Source organism: Centropristis striata, chromosome 6 (assembly GCF_030273125.1).
Source record: "Centropristis striata isolate RG_2023a ecotype Rhode Island chromosome 6, C.striata_1.0, whole genome shotgun sequence".
Lineage (NCBI taxonomy): Eukaryota > Metazoa > Chordata > Actinopteri > Perciformes > Serranidae > Centropristis > Centropristis striata.
Window position 1 is genome coordinate 11,576,776 of NC_081522.1, and position 24,671 is coordinate 11,601,446.

Here is a 24,671-nt window from a genome sequence, read left to right on the forward strand (position 1 = left end):
CCAATATCTAATAGCCGCTATTTTCAAATACTTACACAATCATTGCATTGTACAAAACCAGCATCATGAGAGTGTGTTTTTTGCTTGCAGTTACATTTAGTTATTACTATTCATCTAAAAACTTTCCTTTCAAAATAGACACATTTTGTAGACCTTAATGGGATGAAGTTACTGTATCTAACTACATTGTACTAGTTATTGAATAATAAACTTAAAGCAATAACAGTTTTTTGGAACACTTATTGAGAATTTCTGCTGGCACAATATATTCTGAATAGATATTTAGTATTCTCATTTTAATGTTTCAATGAGAATACTAAATGTGCAGCAGGAACAGCAGTGGTGGCGTAATGAAAGGGGCAATAGCACCATAACTAATATTACATTTCTTCGTCATTCATCATGTACTAGAATTATATAAAATGTGTACCTTTTTCAGCAAATATTACTTATTGTCACTGTTGAATAATCTTTTAGTTATTTTCTTGATGAATTACTACGTGTGTAAGATGCCCTACACATGTCAGACCAAATAAATGACTTTGGTCTTACCAACAGTTTAAAACCCGAAAATATTCAGTGTGTGATCATTTAAAACAGATAAAATGGGTAAAACTTCACATAAACTATTAATTTATTATCACAATTGGTGTTAATTTGTTTTCTGATGATCCACTAACTGATTAATCAACTAAATGTTTTAGTGAATCAGATACAGAGGCGCTTTAACTTTTTCAACAAAAAATATCATGCCATCACTCTTTAAAAAAATGTCACACTTTTTTTCCGCACCAATTTAAAAGACAGTGTAATTTCCTCCAGGTGTCAGGATGACTGTCCTGTGGGCACCTTCGGCCCGCAGTGTAACCAGAGGTGTGAGTGTCAGAATGGAGCCAAGTGTCACCATATCAATGGAGCCTGTCTGTGTGAAACAGGGTTTAAAGGCCCTAATTGCCAAGAGAGATTCTGTCCTCCAGGCCTTTACGGCCTCATCTGTGACAAGTACTGCCCCTGTAATACCACCAACACCGTGAGGTAAGTGAGACATCAGCGCAAGGCCGCACACATCTCCGCTCTGTCCGAGCCCTGAAGCGCAGCCCCCCGTAGCACCTTATGAATAAAGACTTCTCCAACTCAATTTTACTTCATCTTTGCTGTAAGCCAGCACTCATTCTGCAGTCTGGACACCTCTTAGCCATGTCATCCAGTTAGCTTTTAATCGCGACCTTTGCTTCATTCATAATTTCTCAGCAGCATTCATAGTTAATGCAATGTTAATGCTCTGATTCCGGCTGGAGTTGGGCACCGACCGTAGAAGTCATTACCGAAAGAAGGAGAAAAGGGACACCTCATCTATCTGAAACAAGCACGTAGACACATAGATGGATGAATTGCTGTTGGCGCAGACTTCACACTTTGACCCTGCTCACCAATGAAGTGTTGATACACTCTGAGCTGAAACTTTGTCTCACTCTTCCTATTGTTGTCCCATCTTTCTTTGTCATTATATTGTAGCTGCCACCCGCTTTCTGGTGAATGCACCTGCTCTGCGGGATGGACAGGGCTTTACTGTAATGAGACCTGCCCCCCTGGATACTACGGAGAAGGATGCATGCTGCCTTGTGGCTGCACCAACGGAGCCGACTGCCATCCTGTCACAGGCACCTGTATATGTGCCCCTGGGTTCATGGTGAGTAGCAGACACCCACACTGCTCTCTCATACTGGATACTGGGAATTGTCGTCACCTATTTGTAGTGTGTGACAGTTGTATTTGTTTGATTTTGTTGCTTGTGCTTATTATTTGTAACTATGTTTATGCTGCCTTCTTGGCCAGGTCACTTTTGAAAAATAGATTTTAATATTAATGAGACAGGGTAAATAAAGGATATGTATATTTATATTATAGGGTTATTAATAGATTAAAAACAAATTAATTGCACAACTTGCTGTAATTATTTTCATTTAATCTTTTTCTTTATTTTCTTATTTTTTCTTTTAAGTTTTATTTTTTATTAATGGATATCTGTCCTTGAAGAGGAGACCCCTTACCAAAATTTAGCCTACCTTTGGAGTGTTATACAGATCCCTTCCCGTCAAGATATGGTTGGTACAACATGCTTGGTACCAATGGATTCCGTAGCTTCATATCATACTAATATCTTCACTGTATCTTTAAAACTTGCATCAACTTTTTAAACATGTTGAATATTTCAAATTACTTGCCAAAATTTAGTTTGCACTAATATATAATTTTACTTAAGTCCATTTGGAAAAATAGGTGCTGTAGTGTTTATAACCTCAGAGACCTTGGTGCCAGTTGGTAGAGTGCACTTGAGGTGAAGTACTTTCTGAGTTTTCGTTTTAAATAATTAAAATCTACACCACTCATGCTGCAAATATGGACACTGATGTTGACATTTTCAACTTTATTTTTACTATAATTATCAAAAGTTTGAATTTTACATGATGGCATTCAGTCCCTGTTTTTACATGCATTAATTTAAATTCCTTATTGTAAAGCACATGGTGCTGCATTTCTTGTATAAAATGTGCTATACAATATAAACTGCTATACAGTTTATCATTAATATATTATTAAGTCAGTGGCTGCTATCATTGAAATGTTTTATTGTTATTTAAGACATTATATGTTTTATTGTCATTTAGTTAATTTTAATTTGACTGGAATGGTCTCATGAGATTAGATCCCATGAGATAATGCAAAAATGTTAAGCACAAGAATTTTTATGCAACTGACACAGAGCCCATATTCACTGAAGGAAGAAAGAAAAAATAGTCAAACTGAAACGCACTGAAAACTAAGAAGGAGGAAAACATTGATGCACAAAAGACATTTAATCCCTTTGCCATCTGTCCTTTAAATGTCTTAACTCATAAATATGACCTTGTGTTTAAAATCACGTAACATGTTGCCTCTTTGCTCTCTATTCTAATTGAATCGCTGCTTTGATTAGGGAGTGACAACTTGTAATTATGTTGTTGGTTATATTCGTTATTTCATAAAAAATGCCATGGGTTAATTGTCATTGTAACCTTGTCAGTTGCTTGCTTTGCCATAGTTATGGAAATGTGTGGTTTCATTAAATAATAATGATAAAAGGAGGTCTGTGTAAGGGTATCAGTATTGTGGCTTTAAAATAGCTTTTTATTTGTGAAGGTTGTTGCTTTGATTTATATTTCCTGTTATTTGTGGCCGTAGTAAAATATTTGCGTCATTGTGGTCGTAATGTTCTGGAAGTGGTCCCGGTATTACTTTAGAAGCTTTTTGTACACAGGCAGGCAGAAGCAAGGTGAGACATTTTATTATTGCCTTATTATGGATGTGCTCTGCTGCACCACTAGAAATTCCATTGCAGACATTAATAATGAGTCGTGTGTATTTTACAAATACGGCTGATACTCCTTAACTTGTGTCAGGGAGACAAGTGGAGAGCAACCTGAGATCTATATTCCTAGACCAATTGGGAGAAAATTGAATCTTTGACCTATATACGTTTCCGTTTTAGCAGTTTTTGTGCAGCCATATTGTCCCTTTTGCAACTGTCAAATTAGTTCGCCAACTTCAATCAGTTTTCCCATTGTATTTCTTGTCGTGCAATCTGAAGTTACAGAGCAACAGAGGCAGAGAGGGTACATTTCTGCCAACATTACATTTCAGTGGAAATTGCCTGTGTCTTACAGCGGGCCACTGTGGTGAATTGAGCTACCGAGCGGGGCCGCAGACTGTGTCTTAATTTGCTCCACCTGTTCTCTTTGGCGGCTGCTGGGCAGGGCTGCCAGATCCATTAAACAGACCTAGAGGGCAGGAGCTGGATAGAAAAGGAGGCAGTCAGATGGGAACAGACACACCTCATATGGTGGATTGGTGTGTTTGTGTGTGTGTGTTACAGAGGCAAAGAGAGGGAGGGAGGGAGGGAGGGAGGGAGATACAATACAATACAATACAATACAATACGTGATTGTTGCTTTTACCTGTAACTGTGACTTTATATCACACACATGGTTTATGATCATTATCAAGCAGTGGGACTTCTATAATGTGACTGATGATGGCGTTGAGACTATGATTGCTGGTGAAGTCCTCGGGGGACGGCTGATAGGCCTAAGCCTCCCTGCTGCATCTTTGTTCTGGAGTCCCATCGGGGGGCAAACCAAGCAAAGTGTTGGAGCAGACTGAGCTCCTGCACGCTTGATTTAGCTCTAGTAATTGGACATGCTCTTTTTGACTGGGACAAAGTGATTACATGTTACCTATTCAGGCATTGTCCCTTGCAATCTGCAGCATGTACTCACAGTAAGATTTCTTCCCTACAGTATGTCTACACTTTCTACAGATCCGGCTTCATTTAAAATATGAATGCATTAGGAATTAGGATTCCAGTCTGCCTTTGTAGGTGGTGAAAACAAATCATTTTCCTATCTCTCAGGGCTTTCTAGCCTCATCAAAAGGTTCAGAGGTTCATTTTCTGTCTTGCTGCATGAATTTTAAACTGCAGTCACTCATCCAGCAGTTAGATGGACTGTTAAGGAGTGAGACTGATTGGTAATTAGTGGTGCCATTTGCATCTAGTCTCAATGGGTACCAGGCTGATCAATGTTGTGTCAGCGAGAGGCTTTCTGGAAAAAGTGCTCTCCAATTACATTAAGATACTAATAGGTATGAATTTAGTGCCTTGGCCAAGGACGACCTGGCTGCCTCTCAGCAGCTCAGGTCTGGTTGAAGCTTCCATTGGCTGTGTAGTTATGTAAGGTCCTGCTGCTCTCGTGCGATGGACTGACAGCCCGTGTATTAATAATGATTCTCCACATACAGACTTCTATCCTTCGCGGCTCAGAAGGAATATGAATCAGTCGACTAATGAGAGAGCTGCCTTTCCCCTCATGAGAGCAGACCAACCACCGGTCTCTGTGCCATGAGGGTGAAACCAAGTGGAATCGGATGCAGCCAAGGATGCAGCAAAATCCATGTGGTCATTTGTGGCTGCATGACGTTTTATCCATGAGTCCAGTCACCAGTAAATTGCCTGGGCTCTGAAGACAGGCTGAACCCCTCCCACCTATCCAGCCCCCACTGGCTGGTCGAACTTCTCTCCGCACTTAACAACTGTAACTGAACTGCTATTGTTAGCAGTCTTGAAGCTGTCATTTTCAGCAGAACAAAGGTTATTGCAACCGATTGATAAAAATTTCATTCACAGACGGGTGCTTTTATGTGGTGTACGGGGAGGAGAGATGTTTTAAGATGTGTGTTCTGCCCCTGGCGTCCACTGGCACATCTCCTCCTGCCTCCTGTTTAAACTGAGTTCAAAATGATAATGAGAGCAGTGAGCAGCCAGCAGTCCCCCAGTGCTCTGGTGAGCGAAGCAAGAGCCACTCAGGACTCCTCTGGGCCACTAATTGGAACTCTAAATCATTGTGTCACCTGTCACTCAAGGCAGGGTGTGCAAGGGAGGGTGTGGGAATCCATAGACTAGCTGTGATCTCCAGCTTAGGGAGGGACGAAACTAGTGGAGGTGGGCTGTGCTCAGCCTTCAAAGCAGAGAAATTCTAATGACAGCAGGCTGCAGAGGACAGGGAAGGAGTGCTCCATGTCCTTTACCAGATAGTTCACCCCAATGCAATGGTAAGGGACTTTAAGGCTGCGCCAGCATGGCTGCCAATCTCCCATTGGTTTGCTTATTAATAGTAGATTGGTAGTCGGCTGCAGTCTGTCAGGGACGTCTCTGGGGTCCTGCTGTTCCACTGTCCATCCGGTTCAGCATGAAGTTTATTTGTTTGGTTTCATCATATTGTCATCCTTAGTACTGCTAACTCCCACTGTTGGCCTGAGGCAGGTGTAGACAACCATGTGCTTCCTCCGATACACATGGTGCGGCCAGCTGCTTTATCAAAGAACTTCATGGGGAGATTTACAGTATTCTCTTCAGATCCTAACCCCCTTTTCTGCAAGTGCGTCAACGAGCCAATAGGAGTCGCTAATTTGGCGATAAGGATATAATCCTCAAACACTTTCCGTTTTGTCAGCAGTTAGTTAAAGTTAGCCTTCAGGGCTAGAAAGATTTGGTGCAACAGTGTAAATGTAGGGAGCAGGCTGTGGTGGATGAATGGGTCAATTACAGGACTAAACTTCACATTGGAATTGAATCGCTTTTGATGGTCTACAAAATCCTTCTGCAGTACAGCTTTATAGATGGATCTTCCCGCAGGTATTTCGCCAATCCAGGACCACATCTTAAGTTTATTTAGAACAGAAATGTTTTTTATTGATGAACTAAATCTAGTTGGACAGAGGGGGCAGACTTAACAGTTGCTCGGTTGGAGACCGGAAGAGTCTGGATCCTCTGGCTTTGGAGTCCTGCCAATCTTTTCCACTGATGAAAGTGTAGATCCCCATGAGATCCCACTGGGAGGGAGAGATGGAGATAGAGATGGAAGTGAAGGGATGGGGTGGAGTGTGGTTGCAAAAAGCGAAGCGTGGCTGGGAGTAGGTGCTGTCAAAATATATAGAGTGCTTAATTGGAAGCTGGGAGACGATAGCTTTGGGGGGTCCTTCCTCTTGAACTTCAGTTAAGATCATAAATCCATTCAGCTTTACTGAGTCTTTGCGCCTCATTCTGTATACAGATATAGTATGACTGGTCTAAATAAATAGTTTATTCAGCTATGGAGAAATGCAGTGAACCTTCACTGTCTCTCTGTCTGCATCTATTCAGACTATTATTCCTATTTTTGGTCTGCCAGACTCAGCATTTATTGCCATGCTGGTTCTTTGTCTCATGACTTTGCATTATTTCTACCTCAGGGTGAGGACTGTGCTGCAGTATGTCCTCCTGGTCTATATGGACCAAGCTGCATGTCTACCTGCTCCTGCCATAATCACGCCTCCTGTTCTCCAGTCGACGGCTCCTGCATCTGCAGGGAAGGTACAGTGTAATTGACTCACACTAAAAGGTTCAAAGCAACTCCTGAACTTTATAGTATGCTACACTGACTGTACTGTATATTGCATCTTACATGAATGAACAACTTGAGATCTGAGGCATCTTGCATTCTGTGCTTTATGACTAAAAACATAAAGTATGTTTCTGTATATATAAACTGTATTTATGACAACCGCCAGATGACTCCTGCTCTTCCTTTATGCTCTGCTTGCTATTTTTTTTTCAATGTGTCATACAAGTAGCATGATTTTGCTTCCCTCCATGTTGTCAGGGAAACATGAATGTTCATTAAATTTTATTTAATCCATCCAGTACTTGTTGACATATTTCCGTCTTGACCAAAGTGGTGAACCAGCCAGGAGCAAGAGTTCAACATTGCAATCCTTTAAGTCATGAATGGCAACAGTTTTCACGTAACATAATAGTTTTTTTTCATTCGTATCCCTTTTCCTGTGTGTGTAACTGCCACTGACAGGCTCAGTTTGTAATTTAAAGTGTTTGACAAAACAATGGAAAGAATCCTACAGAAAAATTAAATGTTTCTCTTTACCTTTCTCTTCATCTGGTCTGTATGGTCAAGAAAGAGTCTTTTTCTGAAAACACAGAGGTGAAGCTAGGACTGCCAGGAAGAGTTTATTGTGTTGAAGTACAATGTGCATAGCTTTGTGTTATATAAAAGATTTTCAATGTCATGGCTGAATATTTAACTGATTTCAATGATGTGGAAAAAGGCCACATGGGATTTCAGAATGAGCGCTCTCTATAAGCAAGACTTGGTTAGGAACAATAACAAACTCACTGGATCGTATGAAAAGTAAATAAAAACATTTTAATTCTCTGTTGGGTCCTTTCCATGATGTTGTCAGACACTAATGACAATCTGAGCCTGTTATTGTCAAAAACAAGCACTTAAAATGGAGGTACATTCAAGGTGGGCAATCTCAGCCCGTTTCGTGGCTGCAGGTTGTAGCACTCTCGCTCAATATTGGACCACTTTCAAAAATTGTTGTTCCCATTAGTCACTTAGATGCACAACATGGGGAAAAAGAGTCCACATTAAAATACTCAAGTTTCCCTTTCAGTAAATATCTCTAAAACCCCAGGTTGGGAACCGCTTCATCCTTATTTTTATTGATTAGTTGTGTAACATTCTATTTGTAATACAGTGTAGCTGTATCCACAATACTTGGTTTGTATAAATATGAACAGTGTCAGTGGTGTAACAAGAATTCAGATCCCTTAAGTATGAGTATGAATACCACACTGCATAATTTGTCCACTACAAAAGTCCTACAACTAACTTCACTAAAAGTACCAGCATCAAAATGTACTTAAAGTATCAAAAGTTAAAGTACCCATTATGCAGAATGGCCACACTCAGACTGTTTTATATATTCCAAATATATTATCGTTGTTGTTTTTTAGGCATTTTTATGCAATCATGTTAAAATGATCATTTTAAATGATCTGATCTTATTTTTTTATGTTAAATCTTGACCTGAAAAATAACTAAAGCTGTCAGCTAAATGTAGTGGAGTAAGAAGTTCAAAATTTGCCCCTGAAATGTAGTGATGCAGAAGATTAAAGTTACATATGTGGAAATACTCAAGTACCTCAAACCTGTACTTAAATACAGTACATGAGTAAATGTACTTAGTTACATTCCACCACTGATCTTTGCTTTCTCTAACCTCAGGTTGGCAGGGAGTGGACTGCTCCATCCTCTGCTCCAGCGGTACGTGGGGTCTGGGCTGTAATCAGACATGCTTATGTGGCAATGGAGCAGCATGTGACCCAGTAGATGGCACCTGTACATGTTCACCTGGGTGGAGGGGTGAGCACTGCGACGAGTCCTGTCCTGTAAGTCTTTAAACTAAGCAGTCACTGCACAGAATCCCTTTAACCTTTTGGAGCACTACATATCTCGGAGTGTCTTTTTGTGCCAATGTGTGGCGATTTAAAGGTAAAACAAGTTTTTATCGTTGTCAGGATGGCACCTATGGGTTGGAGTGTCGTGAGCGCTGTGACTGTAGCCATGCTGATGGCTGTGATCCAGTGAGTGGCTACTGCCGCTGCTACCCCGGCTGGACAGGTCAGTATTTCTTTTAGAAATAATGAGGAAAAAAAATGAATAGACAAACAGTAGACAGAAATAACCTTTGAGATCTGAACTGTATGTTTTTTTTTTATCTGCATGATCTAATCAGATACATCAGATGCTAGTCAGACATAGTTATTTACCCAACCAGGAAAATATGCTGGGGCACTTTTTGTTGTACAGTATGTTTACAGAATGTCTGAGCAATGTTTTGTTAATTAAATGTTCAATTTGTTTTGCCACTGAGCCGGCGGGGTATGTGAATGAGAAATGTTGAGAATTGAGCTCTAAATTAATTCTCTTGGCTAACACACTGCATGCTGGTATGCAATCATGCTTATATTGCATCCATTATTGGTTATACACAACATCTGAAGTGACTCACCAGATAAATATTTGGAGACAGAATCAAATTATTGGCCCAGAATGCTCTCATGAGTTTTAAACACGGCCTCTGATATTTTTATTTTCGGCTCTGTTGTTTTGAAATCTGACTGAACCAACTGCCATATTAATTCAAGGGGGGATTGACTCTTTCTAAGTCATCACAGACTCTCCGTTTGAACTCTGATCCCCTCTAGACCCACATATTAAGTATATGTGAACACATGTCTGCTCTTTGTTTCTTCTCATCTCAAACATTTGCTTACAGGGAAAGAGGTGGAGGTAGGAAAGTGTGAATGTCACAGCAAGGGTGAGGATCATTATGCTCAAAAATGAAGCGTCACATCTGAATGTCAAATACAGGGGGCTAGCAGAGGACCGGGTCTCTGAGCCTGAGTGGAGAGGTGCAGTCAGGGAGGGAATAGATTCAGCGGGAAAGGTCAAGCCTGTGAGCTCTCAGCAGCCCACTCCATTCAGCCTCCTGAGCTTAGGGCATTTATTCTGGGAAACAATGTGGGTTTTATTATCTGCAAGAACGGAGCCGGCAAAACGGGCCTCTCATGCTCTGAATCCTGCACAGGTCGGGACCATCTGTCAGCCTTAATTGAGTCACCGGGGTGCAAGGCTGGGGGCAGCGTGCAGCCCATCAGGCTGGACAAACACACACACATACGTATTTGAATCGTAGAGCCTTGACAATGGGCTCTCTGAAGGAAGGAGCACCTAGAGAGAGGAAGATGTGGCTTTTGTCACAGGACTGAGTCCAGGATGGAATAAAATGGCTATTTACAGAAACACTGGAGCTATTTTTTCCCTGCAAACTCTGTCATATCACTGAGCATGCTAGCTCCAGAGTTGGTATGGCATCCTTCTTTGCTGTCAACTTGCTGTTTGTTTAACTCTGGGTTTTGCGTAAAACGTCAAGAAGCTTGAGTCTAGGAGTGTGTGTGTCTAAGTCGTTTGTGACCCACACAGTTGTTGCTGAACTGTCGTAAGCCTGACATCAGCCTGCAAAGATGTAAAAGAGTGCTGTGACTGGACACTTGATGCAGGGGCTTCAAGCTAGACCCTGTTAAATAGGACTTCACCTTTTATTTCTGAAGACATTCCATGTCATCGAGCAGGTAATGTGAGTGTGTGTTTACACGCACTGAGAGAGAGAGACTTAAAGAGGGAGAGGGAGGTTTGCTTTTCTCTGCTCACTCTGTACAAATTGGATAGTGGGACCTCTGGCACTTCTCAGTGAAAAGCCTCCTTTGAAGACGCTTCAGTTCTGGCTTCTCTCACTCTTTCTTCTTCTCTCTCACTAGGCATCCAAAGCCCCTCTGTTTGTCACCATTAGACTGAAAAGTATGATGCTCTGTCTGCATTCATTTTCTGACAGTAAAGGCAGTCACAGTTTTTTTCTGCCTGGCCTAGCAGAACCTCAAACACACTTGCACAAGCCTTGCCCTCCTTTTGATGTCCATGGCTGGGCCTCCGACTAAATCACTGCTACCATGCCCCCTCCTCATCAGCACTAACATTTCCTCTCCTTTTACTCCTCCGTTGCAGCCCTAAGGCGCCCTGGTTCCTGTATAACATTAGTCCCCAGAGTTTAGCCCAGGTTTAATTCAAAGGTACTGCACTAATGCTGCTTTAATGGCCACACCATTCTCAGATATTCTCACTCAAAGAAAATTTCAAATGAGGCTTCGAACTAAGGGCTGGTGCTTGAAAGGTTGCAGAGTTTTTGTGTGTGTGTGTGTGTGTGTGTGTGTGTGTGTCTGTGACTTTAAGTGTGCATGTGTGCCTTAGTGTTCACTCCGATATATTTTATATTATGAGCCTGCGTGTATGTACAGTACATGTGATTTTGCTAGTTTTTTGAAGTCATGGGTATTATTGAGAGAAAACGAGCTGCTTTTTACGGATGTGCTAATGCATTCATGTGCACAGTGAGAGCACTGTATGGATGCAGTGTTTTGCGTTTGTTGGTTGGAGCTGCACCAAACACACAGTGACACTTCCAGACTGCACTCTTGTAGCCTGAGTACTTCCCTTCGGCTCTGTACACTACCCCAGCTTTGCTGAAAGAGAATGGGAGACAAGCTGGGCCTCTCTGGAGACCCAACCCTGTTAATCAACACAGTGCACTGGCAGGGAGCCCCAGTCAGATCAAAAATAAAATGCATTTGGAAAGGAGAAACAGAGCCTGAAAGGATGGGCTGAACTAAAAAAAATAACACACTCCAAACAGCAGCTTCTTAATTCAGCTCTGAAATCAATTGAGTACCCATGCTGGGTGAATAACCCTCCACATATCCAGTGTGATCAGCCATTGTGAATGCTGTCCTTTGATGATGTGTTTTTACAGATGGCAGGCTATTTAGAATATTTCAGCCTACCAGTTTTTGCCTTCTTAGTGTGCATTCGCTGAATATTCGTGTAATGTTCCTGCAGGAATCCACTGTGATAATGTGTGCCCACAAGGCTTCTGGGGACCCAACTGTTCAGTCAGCTGTTCCTGTCAGAATGGAGGATCCTGCTCCCCAGAGGACGGGGCATGTGTGTGTGCACCTGGCTACAGAGGGACGTCCTGCAAAAGAAGTAAGCCTCCTTCTTTTTTTCCAAGGAACCTTTCTTTATCCAAACATTTACTGGCAGAATAAAGTAGTTTTTCCTTTAAAATAAATAACAATAAATAAATATTATAGACACTGCACAGACCCTGCCCCTTCTTTTCATTTAGTGACATTTTGTGACATTTCTAGGTGTCAGTCCATGCACTGTGTGGGACTGGACAAGGTAAAAATGTAGACAAGGTCTTTAAAATTGTATTTATTTAATTATTATTATGTTGAATTTAACCATTATTTAACAAGATTAAACCAAATGCAATAAAATCAATTTTTTTCAATGGTGACCTGGCCAAGCAAAGTTACACGTCAATATACAGATATGCAATTTAAAAAAAATAAAATTAAAAGACAAAATAGTACATTAAAAATGGTACAGACTAATGTCCATGCATCAATAGAAGAGGTTAAATATGCACAGATGGTGTATAACATAATGACATAAAGGCATCGAGTAATGACAATATTATTATGCATTACAGACGAGATTGGCCAGATTGGAAACATGCATTCAAGAGGAAACTATGAAACTGATGGACACTGTGCCAAAAGAAAAAAAAATGCATATATAATGAGGTGACAACGCTCATCCCAAAACGAGTGAATCTGGAGTTTGCTTCCACCCTGGGTTCAGAGGGCATGCGGGTCTGGTGTCATCTGGCCAAGTTTTAATGTTATGTTTACAAACCACAATGGACACATCCATCTCACTGGGGCTTTAAGTAATAGCGGCACGAGCCTTAGAGCGCCACTGTAACAAACTCCATCACAGTATTGACCTTGCTTTGATCTTTTGCAGAATTGTTGAAGGGTGAGCCGGCTGAGGAGAAGCACTTAGTTTTCGTCGGTCATAACTGCTTGAGTGTAAACCCTTCATCACTGCTATCACTTAATCACAGTGTCTTTACCCCGACAGCAACACACACACGCTCCTCATCCCCCTGCCCTGTCCTCAACAACTAACTCACAGTGGGAGAGTCTCAGTCCTCGCCCAAGGCTCATCAGAGGGCATGCTCACGGAGAGTGCTAGCATGGTTTTCTGAATGGGGTCTGTCTGGGGCCGCTCTCAAGTGATGAGCTCACTGATTGGGAGTGAAATTCACAGTCACAAACCTGTAAACATCAATTTGAGTGGAATCTAAGACAGAGACTTAAACAAGCTCCCGCACCCTCTGTGTGTGTGTGTGTGTGTGTGTGTGTGTGTGTGTGTGTGCGTGTGCGTGTGTGCGTGTGTGAGAGAGGAAGTTATTACTGCTCCAAATTCAATGTTTACACAGATAATGTTCTCATCAGGTGAAAACCTCATAACTGCAGTTTTGCTGTTTTTCCTGTTGAAACTTTAATTGGAGGATTACATGCTTCTCCAGAGGGCGATAAAGGTGTATCGCACCTGGCACTTTAAATGAAATCAAAACCCATGGGGTAATTTTAACATTGCATGGTTGTCAAACAACAACCAAGGCTGCTTTAGTCAATTCCTAAAAGATTTCTTATTTTGGAAATACCTGACTGTCTCCTGAGGATGGTGATTATTGCAGTTAGAATCTAACTAAATCACCATAGTTGAGAATAGAAACATATCATAGCTTCTTAAGACTCTCACTGTGCTGAAATGAAAATATATTTTAAATATAAACTGCAGTCTCTCCTCATGGTGCATAGTTAATGCTCTTTATATAAAATGCTTGTGTAATTACCTTTTATACCGCCATTTGAATATCTTAATGGTCCACATTCTTTCAATAAAATCTGCAATATTAATGCACAGTTGTGTGTTCCCTGACATTTATAGATCATCAAAACTTGACATAAAACAGACTTTCACAATTCTCTTAACTATTTTACTACTCCATGTCTGGCAGCAGAAGAAATGGGAGTGATTAAAATAAAGACTGACTTTTCTGCTTTCTCTCTCCCTTTGCTGTCTCTTCTTGTCTTTTCTGCTTTAATTCTTCCATCCCTGATTTTTCTGTACTCCCCTGATCACTCTTGTCATGGCCTGTTTCCTTATTATATACCTCTTGTTCCGTCCAATGTGGTCGACTGACTCCCTCTCCTCTCCTGCCGCGCTCTGCCGGCTGCAGTCTGCTCTCCGGGGTTCTACGGACATCGCTGCAGCCAGTCGTGTCCGCAGTGTGTGCACAGCACCGGGCCGTGCCATCATGTCACGGGCCACTGTGAGTGCCTGTCCGGCTTTGCTGGTTCTCTGTGCAACCAAGGCAAGTAGCCTTCTCTGTCCCTTTTGACCTTTTCCTGCTGTTTCACTTACTGTCAGATTCATTCACTGTGAAGTTTTTAGTCGTTCCTGCTGGAAAACAGTAAGTACAGTTTATATCTGAAAATACCTGACATTTTGTCTTCACAGGAAATACAAAAATGGTTCAGAAATAACACTGATTATAAAGGAAGCAATTTAATAATGCATGATACATTGGAAGTAAAAATGATACAGTGTTAAGTTATTATGTGCCTCTGCCTACAATATCTAATAATATCTTATCTATATGTGAAATAGAGTCCTTGTGCCACAGCATTTTATGAGGACACCTGTACGTTTCCCTACCGTCCTTGCTGTGCTCAGTGGCTCTAATAAGATCAAACGGATGACCTGCTGCCTCTCCCACTGGCATCTTAGCCTTGAAACTTTAAATAATGGCTATTATCAGTGCACCCCAGACCAAAAAGAGAAAAAAACAACCTTCAACTGAATCCTGAATACTGCTGAGACCCACTTTTTTTAGACAAAGAACACGTCAAGTAAATGTTGCTGTCCCTCTGCCTAATGCTGCAAAGAGAGCTGCATGTAAATTGCTTTTCATGTATATACAAAGTCAAAGCAACAACACATGCAGAACAGACGTCATCTTGTTAAATTTAATTTCAAGGCAGCCAGGCAAACTTTTTCTTTGTGAAGTGCCTCAACAATGTTGTTTCACTCACATAGGAGGATCTTGTTGGCAGAAAACATCCTTATTTCTATACAGGTCCTTATTATAGCCTCGGATGTGTTTGATTAGGATGTTGCACTTTAATGAGTGATTTTAGCACATCTAACGTGCATGTCAACAATTCAGTGTTGGAATATTTGTAATTACCATATAATGTGTTGACAATATCATAAATGTGTTATTTTAAAAAGAAGTGTTTTATGATGATAGTCAGTTGCTTTGTAGTATGGCAGGTGTATTGAAGCTCCAAACAGTTAGAAAAGAAACTTGTAAAGTTAACTACATAAAAAATATTTGGGTTGGCATGTCATATCATAAAGTTTTTTCTCTCCTCACTCTCATCTATTAAATAAGGGATGTCACAATATCAGATTTTCACTAAATGTTTATTGTGGCCAAAATAATTCATGATAACAAAATTGTGATAACTGTAGAATATTCAGAGGAAAAACAATAATTATTTCAGATAAATACATATTGAACCCTGTTTATTTTGTGTTTTGGCAAATCAATTGCGCTCAAAATATGAGCTAGCTAGTTTGTTCAAATACAGACTCAAAAGTGTGACAGTTTATGTGACCAGAGATATTTTTCTTGTCAGTGGTTCCTCACTGGCTGTAAGATGCAGTTGAGAAAAGAAATCAGCACATAAGCATACTATAGAATTTGCTCCTAATGATTCCCTCCCTTTAAAAAAAAAAACTCACAGAAAAGCACTAGAGAACTTTTGGATTCTCTGTCGTGGCTTTGAGCAATGTCTTACAAATAAAAGTTTAATAGCTGAAGGAAAAAGAAAAAACAGAGCCCTAATTTGTTTGGACTATAATTACCGGTGAGCAGGCGTGAAGCGACGGGGGACAAAGGTGGCCAACAACATGCACATTCTCCTCTTGTTGAGCCCCAATGGCGTCCTCACTTGTCCTCTGTCCAGCACACAAAGTCCCAGTCTAATGAAGCTCTCCTGGTGTGTTGGGGCTCCAATCCCCAGAAGCAGCAGTATGGTGGAAACAACCACATGGCCTAATGACAACCTGCTTGAAGGAGCTTGAAAGAGCTCTCAAGAAGAGGGGAAAGCCAGTTGAAATGTAATCATTAAAATCACCCCATATGAAACTGAGTCAGACCCATTTCTTTCACAGCCAGCCACCTTATCTGATATTTCTAACGCTGGGCTATTCTCTTTATATGAGACCTCTGATGTATCTGCTGGTGCTGCAGCTCCGTGATCCTGATGGTTAGATACACCTTGGTTCAATTTGTCTCCCGGGCCAACAAGAAAACACAATGGAAGTTTCATTGGAAATGAGATCTTTTATTGAAGAGTGCCGGAGAGCATTGAAATATTAATTTCATAAAAAATGTATACAGTGGTCTGTGTACATGGTCTATTTTAATTCTGTGGCACATCACTCATTCCACTCTAGTGAATGGAAATGGGGCAGTTGTGCCACTGGAGGCAGTGATTGACTCCTCCTTTTGTTTAAACAGATCACTTCACTTCATGTCCACTCAAATAGAACAATATTATCCATTAGAGAAATATGTTTACACAACCTTTCACAGATTGAGTTTGTTTGTATAAATCACAATTATGTGTCCAAGTTTGATGTCATAATGTTAATGGATTTTACTCGTCTTTGCATGTAAGTGATAATATGCAGATCAGGGTTGTTTAGGGAAGTAATTTTGTGTTTTTTTGTGTTTTGCAGTCTGTCCAAGTGGCAGGTATGGGAGGGTTTGTGCTGAGATCTGCCTCTGTACCAACAACGGCACCTGCAACCCCATCGATGGCTCCTGCCAATGCTTCCCAGGTTGGATAGGAGAGGATTGCTCTCAGGGTATGGCTCCTTTCCTTCATCCTGTATGTGATTGGCTGTGTTTCCCCTCTCATTGTCTTTTTACACTCCTAATTTCTCCCTCACATTTACCTTCACTCACATTAATCATTTTCATGACCCTACGCATTCCAAGAGCTACCCTCGGCCCCAGCTGATGTAAAACTGATAGCTTGCTTAAATGATTGTTGTAATACATTATGCTCTTTGATTTACAGTGCTGTAGGCCAAAGATCATTAGCAGAGCTTTGAGCCGTCATGCCATGGGAAATTGATGTGGGAGTTTTTATTGCATTGACTACTTAAAGTAAAAAAAAAACGTATGATCAGATGGATGTTACATTACACGTGCTTTACTTTGGATCATTCAACTTGACACATACTATACATGCGTATTATTAAGGATCTGTGTTAAGATACTGTGAGATATTTTAATGTGTGGAGGCATTTCCCCAAACATTTGTTATGTGCTTCACGTATGCATGCATAGGCCACAGATTATGTGTTGGAGGGTGTATGACCATGAGCTTGACTGTGTCTCTGGCATCTGCAGCCTGTCCCTCTGGGCACTGGGGCCCTGATTGTCTCAACTCGTGTAACTGTCACAACGGAGCCCAGTGCAGTGCCTACGATGGGGAGTGCAGGTGCAGCCCCGGCTGGACCGGACTCTACTGCACACAGCGTGAGTCTCTGCCATCCAGTTAGTAGACACACAGTGTCATCTACTGGCAGTCAAACAGAACTGCAGCAGATGACAAGCGAACATCTTGGGCAACTGAATGATAATAGGTTTACATTTACAATTTTTTTAAAGAAAGAAAAACATCAACATACCACTAATGGTCACTTCATTAATTTGCCAATTATACATTCCAGTCATTCACCCAGAGATAGTGCACATCATCAACATCAGTCAACTAATTTGAATTCCATTATCTATCACCCCAAGGGTCTTTTTTTGTAGTGTCACGCTTCTGCTCTTGTGCATGGAAATGGCTTTAGTTTGAATTGTTTTCCTTTTTTTCTCACATAAATTCCAGTTGTCCCCTTCTTTAGTTCCACCTCTATGTCATGTTAACAGCATAACCAGAGTTTCTGCTGAAGCAGGAAATGTTTCATTTCCCTTCACTCACATTGTCCTTTATTGAATATGCTGCAGAGACATGAATAGTATTGATTTCCCTGTTGCTCTGCAATATGACCTTGACTCTTTACATTGTCTTCCCCTCTCTTTGTTTTCTCCACCCCTCCCACCACAACATTTTATACATCTCCGTCCCAGGCTGTCCTTCAGGGTTCTATGGCAGGGACTGCTCTGATGTCTGCCGCTGCCAAAACGGCGCAGACTGTGACCACATCACTGGCCAGTGTGCTTGCCGAACAGGTTTCATTGGGACGAGCTGTGAGCAGAGTTGAGTAGGCCCAACACATTTTAGCACTGAGCAAAATTATCTCGTAGATGAGTGTGTGTGTGTGTGTGTGTGTGTGTGTGTGTGTGTGTGTGTGTGTGTTTTATAAACACTTTGGCTCCCACCCTCTCTAAGTGCTTTAATTTTGATGGATGTAGTAATGCACCTCTCTCCCATGCAGAGTGTCCTGCTGGTACATTTGGATATGGATGCCAACAGCTGTGTGAGTGCCTGAACAATGCTACCTGTGACTATGTGACTGGAACGTGCTACTGCAGCCCCGGATATAAAGGCATCCGTTGTGATCAAGGTGAGAGGGGATCGAGATGATCAACACTCTCCACTATGTTATCACTCAAACACAGATGTGTACACAGTGTTTAAATAATCCACTTTCTGTGTTTACTCTGTAGCAGCTCTGATGATGGAGGAGCTGAACCCGTACACTAAGATTAGCCCCGCACGAGGTTCGGAGCGCCAGTCTGCTGGGGCTGTCATGGGCATCATCTTTCTGCTCCTCATCATCATGGCCATGCTCAGTCTATTTGTGTGGTACAGACAGAGGCAGAGGGACAAAGGTCATGAAATCCAGCCCAGTGTGTCCTACACACAGGCAATGCACATCACCAGCACAGACTACTCCCTGTCTGGTAAGATGCTCAAGAGACTACTCAGAATATTTGCTTACTAAGAACAAATGCTGCATACTATGCACAAATGTAGAGCTACAATGATTAGGAAAATAATTGTTTCGGTGAGCAAAGACAATTCATTTCTCATGCAAAAATATCATGAGAAATGAGAAGATTTGCTGATTCATCTTATGGAGGTCTTGTTGCTTGGGTGGAATATGGTCTCAAAAGAAATAAAAAAAAATGCAAGTCTCCTTCGAAAACAATCTAAGGCACATTGTCGGGTTTGTACAGAGATAAAACAAATTTTCATACATGGCAAAATGTTTATAAAATGACCAACACATTGCAATCAACATTATATGCTGCTTTTGTTTGTCTTATATGATATTGAACTCAATGTACACGGTCACCCATAATGTTGGAATCTTTTTTTTTTTTTTAGACACATTCCTCTGCTAATTGTGGTTTCATTTTCATTGTGATATTTTTGGAAGACATTGATTAACTAGAAAATTTCCTCTGGGGAAATTCTGAAAGGGCCACGGGGGCTACTGCCGCTATGTGTACACTATGATGAGATTCTTCAGAGATTTCAAACTATGCCCTTTAACAGAGTTTTTGTGTGTGTGTGTGTGTGTGTGTGTGTGTGTCGCATAAAGTTACCTGTGTGTGTGTTTGAAGCATATGTATGCATGTGTGAGGAGTGTGCGCGCTTACGCACATGTGTGTGTGTATCTGTAACTGTAATCACATCAAAGATCAAAGGCAATCAGATCAAAGCAATCAGAATTAACTGGCACCTGTTCCGGCTCAGTGACAGCAGACTGGAATTTCTGGCCTCGAACAGAAAGCATTTTTGGCAAAACCATAATACCTATCATTGATCCGACTTCACTTTGAGCATCCTGAGTTCTTCCTGAACGTCTACATATGTTTTTTTTTAAGAAAAATGAAAAAATAGCTTTGTTGGAGCGATCTAAAAAAACTGTTCCATCTCCCTTTTGTTAGAAATCTTCCTGCGTTTTTAATGTGGGAGCCAATGAGGCTGTTGGTGCATGTTGGTGGCGCATCTGTGCGTCCTACGCCCAAACTATAACTCTGACAGCTTTACCAGAGGATTGTGAGTGAGAAGACAAATTTTCCTACGTTTCTATGTATAGATTATCTCTGTAGAGTGGAATTTGCGGCCTGGAGCGCAGTTTTCAAATTTATTTTTTGACAATTTATTTTCTCCCTCTACACTCTGGCGATGATGTCACACACTGTGACACGAACATTTCGTGCAATACACACCCATTATAATCTCAGAATTTCTCCAAAAATGATCATGCTCATTGAACAGGGATTGATAAAAAAAACTATGTGACCTATCGAAATGTGGATTAATACACCGATACACAAGACTTGTGTCTACTGTTTAAAGTTTAAATGGAGTCTCTAGGTGAAATTATGCGGGAGAAGTTTAAAAATCTCTAATTATTGTTCTTTTTCACTCATTTTTTGTCGGCCGTCCCATTCATTTCAATGCAAAATTTTGGGCAGTTGTTCGCGACTTACGTCGTGAAAAATTAGTATTCTGTAGAGAAAAGTAATAGCACACCGATCCCGACCCAACTGCACGTTTTGATATATAATTTGTCCTGCAACTCTTCAAGTTGTAGGACTAGTAGCGGGACGAAATTGCGTCCGGAAGAGGAAGAAGAAAAAATCCACAGTATAACAGTAGTGCTCGGTGCGATTGCCCCGAGGCCCTAATAAAGCTTTGAGAAGATATACACTATCCGTCAACAATAAATCACACATCATTTCATGGAAAGAGGTAAAACATGATTTATTCCAACTTTATGGGTGAATTTGTAGTTGGTTTTGGTGTGTTGGTTATTCAAAACAAGCATTTTCAAAATGTCACTTTGGGATCTGGGAAACTGGGAGATAATACACTGATTTATCAATAATGAAAATGATCATTAGTTGCACCATCATCAGACTTTTAGTCTGATCAATCTTGATTTATTATTGGCAAAAACTGGAATGAATGGTAAAAACGTCATGCATGTCAGTACTTTGAAGACAAAGATATTGATACACAAATACTTAAATTTCATTCTCAACCTTGTTTAAACCCACAGAGTGTGGCAGTACTGTAGCGATGAGGACCAGTGCTGCTGAGGTCAATCAGAGCCAGGGCAGCAGCACCAGCAGCGGCCAGTGCTTCTCCAACCCCAGTTATCACACCGTGGCACAGTGTAATGTCGTCTCAACCATCTCCAGCAACCTGGATGGCACTCTGACCCTCAAAGTACGGCCACCCTCCATGCTCATTCACATAAAACTTAACATACAATATAATCAATACAATAATATACTACAGTATAAACACAACCCCAAACTCTGCTCTTTCTTTCAGTCAAGCACTCTGAAAAGCCGAAACGGCTCAGAATGGCGAGCCTACTGCAACCTCAATGACCTCGGTCAGTTCACCCCTCCTCCTTCCTATGATACTCCACATACAGCCTGAATTTTTGAACTTTAAAGAATCATCACTTCAAGGGCAAAGGCACATGTGTCATTAGCACAGACTTCATATAAGCACCAGCCTGGACACAGCTACCCTGCTGTGAATGAAGATGAACCAGGGTTTCTTGTTAGACATAACCTTTGCTCTGATTTTGATAAGCTATGCAGGCGGGACAGAAAAAGCTGCGGTGAGGAGGTGAATAGGGGTCACTGTGAGCTCATTAGTCCTCTTTCACTTCCCCCAGTGGCACATTTCTCTGTGATGGCTTACTCTGAGTCAGATACTGCACTTCTGGGCTGTGAATTATAGAAATGTAAGCGTGACGAAAAAATGACTTAATAATAGTTTAATTCTCTGGTTCAAATACCTATCTTTTAACACTTATGAACAGTACATAACATTTAAGACATTGCATACACTACAGTGTAGTTGAAAGCAGATATAAGTATTTATTTAAGGCATAGTTCAGATTTTTTGAAGCACAGTTGTTTGCGCTACTAACTCATAGTCAGTGTATTATCTACAGTAGATGGCAGTTGGCACGCCCCCAGATTGGAGAAGCTGGCATGAGTACCGGCATGGAAGCTAAGCAATGTACTGCTGTGGACGGGGGCAGTTTAAGTGTACTATATTTAGAATGTTTTACCACTTTGCCATGACATCAGAGTGCCCTGATTAAGTTCACGTAGGGAGAATTGAAGCAGTAATCTATGCTTTCTCCAAAGCCACCAGACTCCATTGAGAAAAACAATCATTTTATTTTGCAGAACAGAGGAGTTGCTGTTCTGCTGCTGCCTTGATCTATTAGTTTGTTTGTATTATAGTGTGACTTTAGTCAATCCAAACAGTCACACAATAACACAAACAAACAAACTGATCGAGGCAGCGGTAGACCAGCAACTCCCGTGTTCTGCAAGGTAAAAGTCTGGTGGCTTAAGATGCTTTAAGATGTCCATATCTGTGCACAACTACACTTTAGTGTGGTATATACAATGTATTAAATGTTTATGCAGATTTTTATTAATGCAGAATAGGTGGGGTTAAAGTAAAGTGTTGCTTAGATTATTTATTCATCATAGATTGTGGCTTGTGTAGTGCAGTCACTGCTCTTTACTGCTAAGCTACATGCAAAAATCTTAATATCTTAATATTCTTGGGCATGCTGGACTAAAGTTAGATATCCTGATCTGCACATTTTCATTTTGTGTTGAAGCACAGAGCAGATCAATCACAATGACAAGTCCCTCTCAAAAAGGTCTTGGATGTTCATCCTGCTGTATCCAAATGAAAGACTGATGTCGCCTTGAACAGGCCTGTCCTCTCTTCATGATGTGTGTTGTTTTTTGGCAAATATCCCCACAATATGACCACAGTTGATTATATAACCTTGTAAGCCTTGGGGGAATGTGATAGCAAGCAGATGAAACATCCAGCAATTCCTCACATTCACATTTCTCATATTCTTCCTAACAACGACGTACTGCATTGCACCTTTAATGAGATATTTCCTGTCAGCCCTCACGCATTGAGGGAATTCATATGGGATTTTTGACTTTCATGTTTTGACATTTGTTACAGATGTTCAACAGGGGGAAACAACGACACAGAGGGGCTCCAAAAAAGGTAAATCATTAATTGTGTGTGTGTGTGTGTGGGCAGGCATACTGCATGTGGAATCCTGTTTAGCTTCACCAGCACCAATATAACAAAATCCCTTTATGGTCAACATCCAATGTATCAATTTCCCCATTTGGTTTCTATTCCCCTGTGAGACTCTCTGACCCCAAATCCCATATCCGTATATTCGCCGTGATTTATGTGAAAATTCTCTGCACTTTGGACAAGATCATGGTGGGCTGAGGTTTTGTTCCAGCGATAATTGCTCTCTATGGCTCCGTGCCCGATACGTCATTTTGTCTCCCACACTGTGCAGTCAGTGGTGAATGTGAGGGACCCAGGGGTGTGGAGAGTGGTCTGAAGGAGCTTTGCTGCGGTCTCTAATGAGGCCTCTTATCAGACTGATGAGACTGTTATGGATGAGATGAGCCTTCCACTCTCTCCCCTTTGTACTCTGATTACTATATACCGCCATTAGTCACCTGTCGCAGACAAAAGAAGTACAACTTCTACAGAATGGCAATGATTTTCATCGCCATTCTCTGATGTCTATTTAAATTTTAGTGGTTATATCAGAGTCTAGCATTAATACCGCTGCAATAAGTCAGTGACGATCATTTGTTGATGCTGAATGTGTCCTTGTCTTGCGGCTGCTGCAGATTACATCAAGGGCTCCATGTGCAGCAACAGCTCCTGCTCCCTGAATAGTGAGAATCCATACGCCACCATTAGAGACCCACCAGGGCTGGCTTGCAAGCACACAGAGAGCAGCTATGTGGAGATGAAGTCCCCCTCCCACCGTGAAGTGCCCTTTGGAGGCACTGCCACCCTCCTGGGCAGTGCGAGCAGGAATGTCTATGATGTTGGTGAGTGCGTTGTTGCTCTGGTGTGTGGAGCTCAGCAGGGTCCTGCAGCTTATAGCCTCTCTGGTCATGTCCCCTACTGTGAGCCTGTACAGACTTTGTAAGCCTTGATAAGGGGAAATGTGAGCTGCCTCCCTTATTGCATGCACCTCTCCTTTATCCTTTTTTTCCTCAGCCTATGCCTGCCACTCTTCAGCCTCAGTGTTTCTCACGTACCTCTCCTACTTTTTCCTTCCTTCTTTCCTAAACTGTCACAGAGCCAACGGTGAGTGTCCTGCAGGGACCCAACGGAATGGCCACTGGCTTCTCCCAGAGCCCCTATGACCTTCCCCGCAGCAGCCATATCCCCAGCCACTATGACATACTGCCCATGCGTCACAGCCCCACACACACAACCCCCCCGCCACCCCCAGAAAGCCCCAGCTCCCTGCTCTAGAAGGCACACCCTCTACTCGGCTCTGACAGGGCGCCAGCATCAAGGCAACGTTCCAGCCAACTTTCAACAAGCGGCCCTCCCTCTGTCTCCGAGCGTGTTCAATTAGACACTGAGATGTTGAGATGGAGGGACAGCCACAGCTCTTCTGGACCCTGCTCTCTTGCACTCTTTCTGTGGCCCTGAAGGAGGGAGGGGAGGAAAGAGTGTCCCACACACCAGCGACCATTCACCCATTTTATTTTCTTATAGGACTGATCACTCAAACTGCTGCCCAGCCTCTTTATGGACCTCCTGAAGTGGAACATAATGGTTCCAAACAGCGCTAAGGGCAGCATACATGGATTGG

At 41.7% G+C, this 24,671-nt stretch overlaps 1 protein-coding gene across 2 annotated transcripts in view; it reads left to right on the top strand.

Annotated features, from left to right (window-relative positions):
- megf11 (multiple EGF-like-domains 11) overlaps window positions 1-24,325 on the top strand; it is an 81,585-nt gene extending 57,260 nt beyond the window's left edge. The window contains exons 10-26 of one of the 2 annotated variants that reach the window (XM_059335507.1): window positions 823-1,035; window positions 1,516-1,690; window positions 6,826-6,946; window positions 8,661-8,824; window positions 8,954-9,056; window positions 11,889-12,035; window positions 14,149-14,283; window positions 16,722-16,850; window positions 17,401-17,529; window positions 18,130-18,258; window positions 18,438-18,566; window positions 18,670-18,906; window positions 21,021-21,190; window positions 21,299-21,362; window positions 22,988-23,032; window positions 23,686-23,892; window positions 24,147-24,325. In XM_059335507.1, coding sequence (XP_059191490.1) covers window positions 823-1,035; window positions 1,516-1,690; window positions 6,826-6,946; window positions 8,661-8,824; window positions 8,954-9,056; window positions 11,889-12,035; window positions 14,149-14,283; window positions 16,722-16,850; window positions 17,401-17,529; window positions 18,130-18,258; window positions 18,438-18,566; window positions 18,670-18,906; window positions 21,021-21,190; window positions 21,299-21,362; window positions 22,988-23,032; window positions 23,686-23,892; window positions 24,147-24,325 — 2,476 coding nt within the window. The remainder of the gene's footprint in view (window positions 1-822; window positions 1,036-1,515; window positions 1,691-6,825; window positions 6,947-8,660; window positions 8,825-8,953; window positions 9,057-11,888; window positions 12,036-14,148; window positions 14,284-16,721; window positions 16,851-17,400; window positions 17,530-18,129; window positions 18,259-18,437; window positions 18,567-18,669; window positions 18,907-21,020; window positions 21,191-21,298; window positions 21,363-22,987; window positions 23,033-23,685; window positions 23,893-24,146) is intronic. The other variant, XM_059335506.1, reaches the window with a different exon arrangement.
- Window positions 24,326-24,671: the final 346 nt, after the last annotated feature.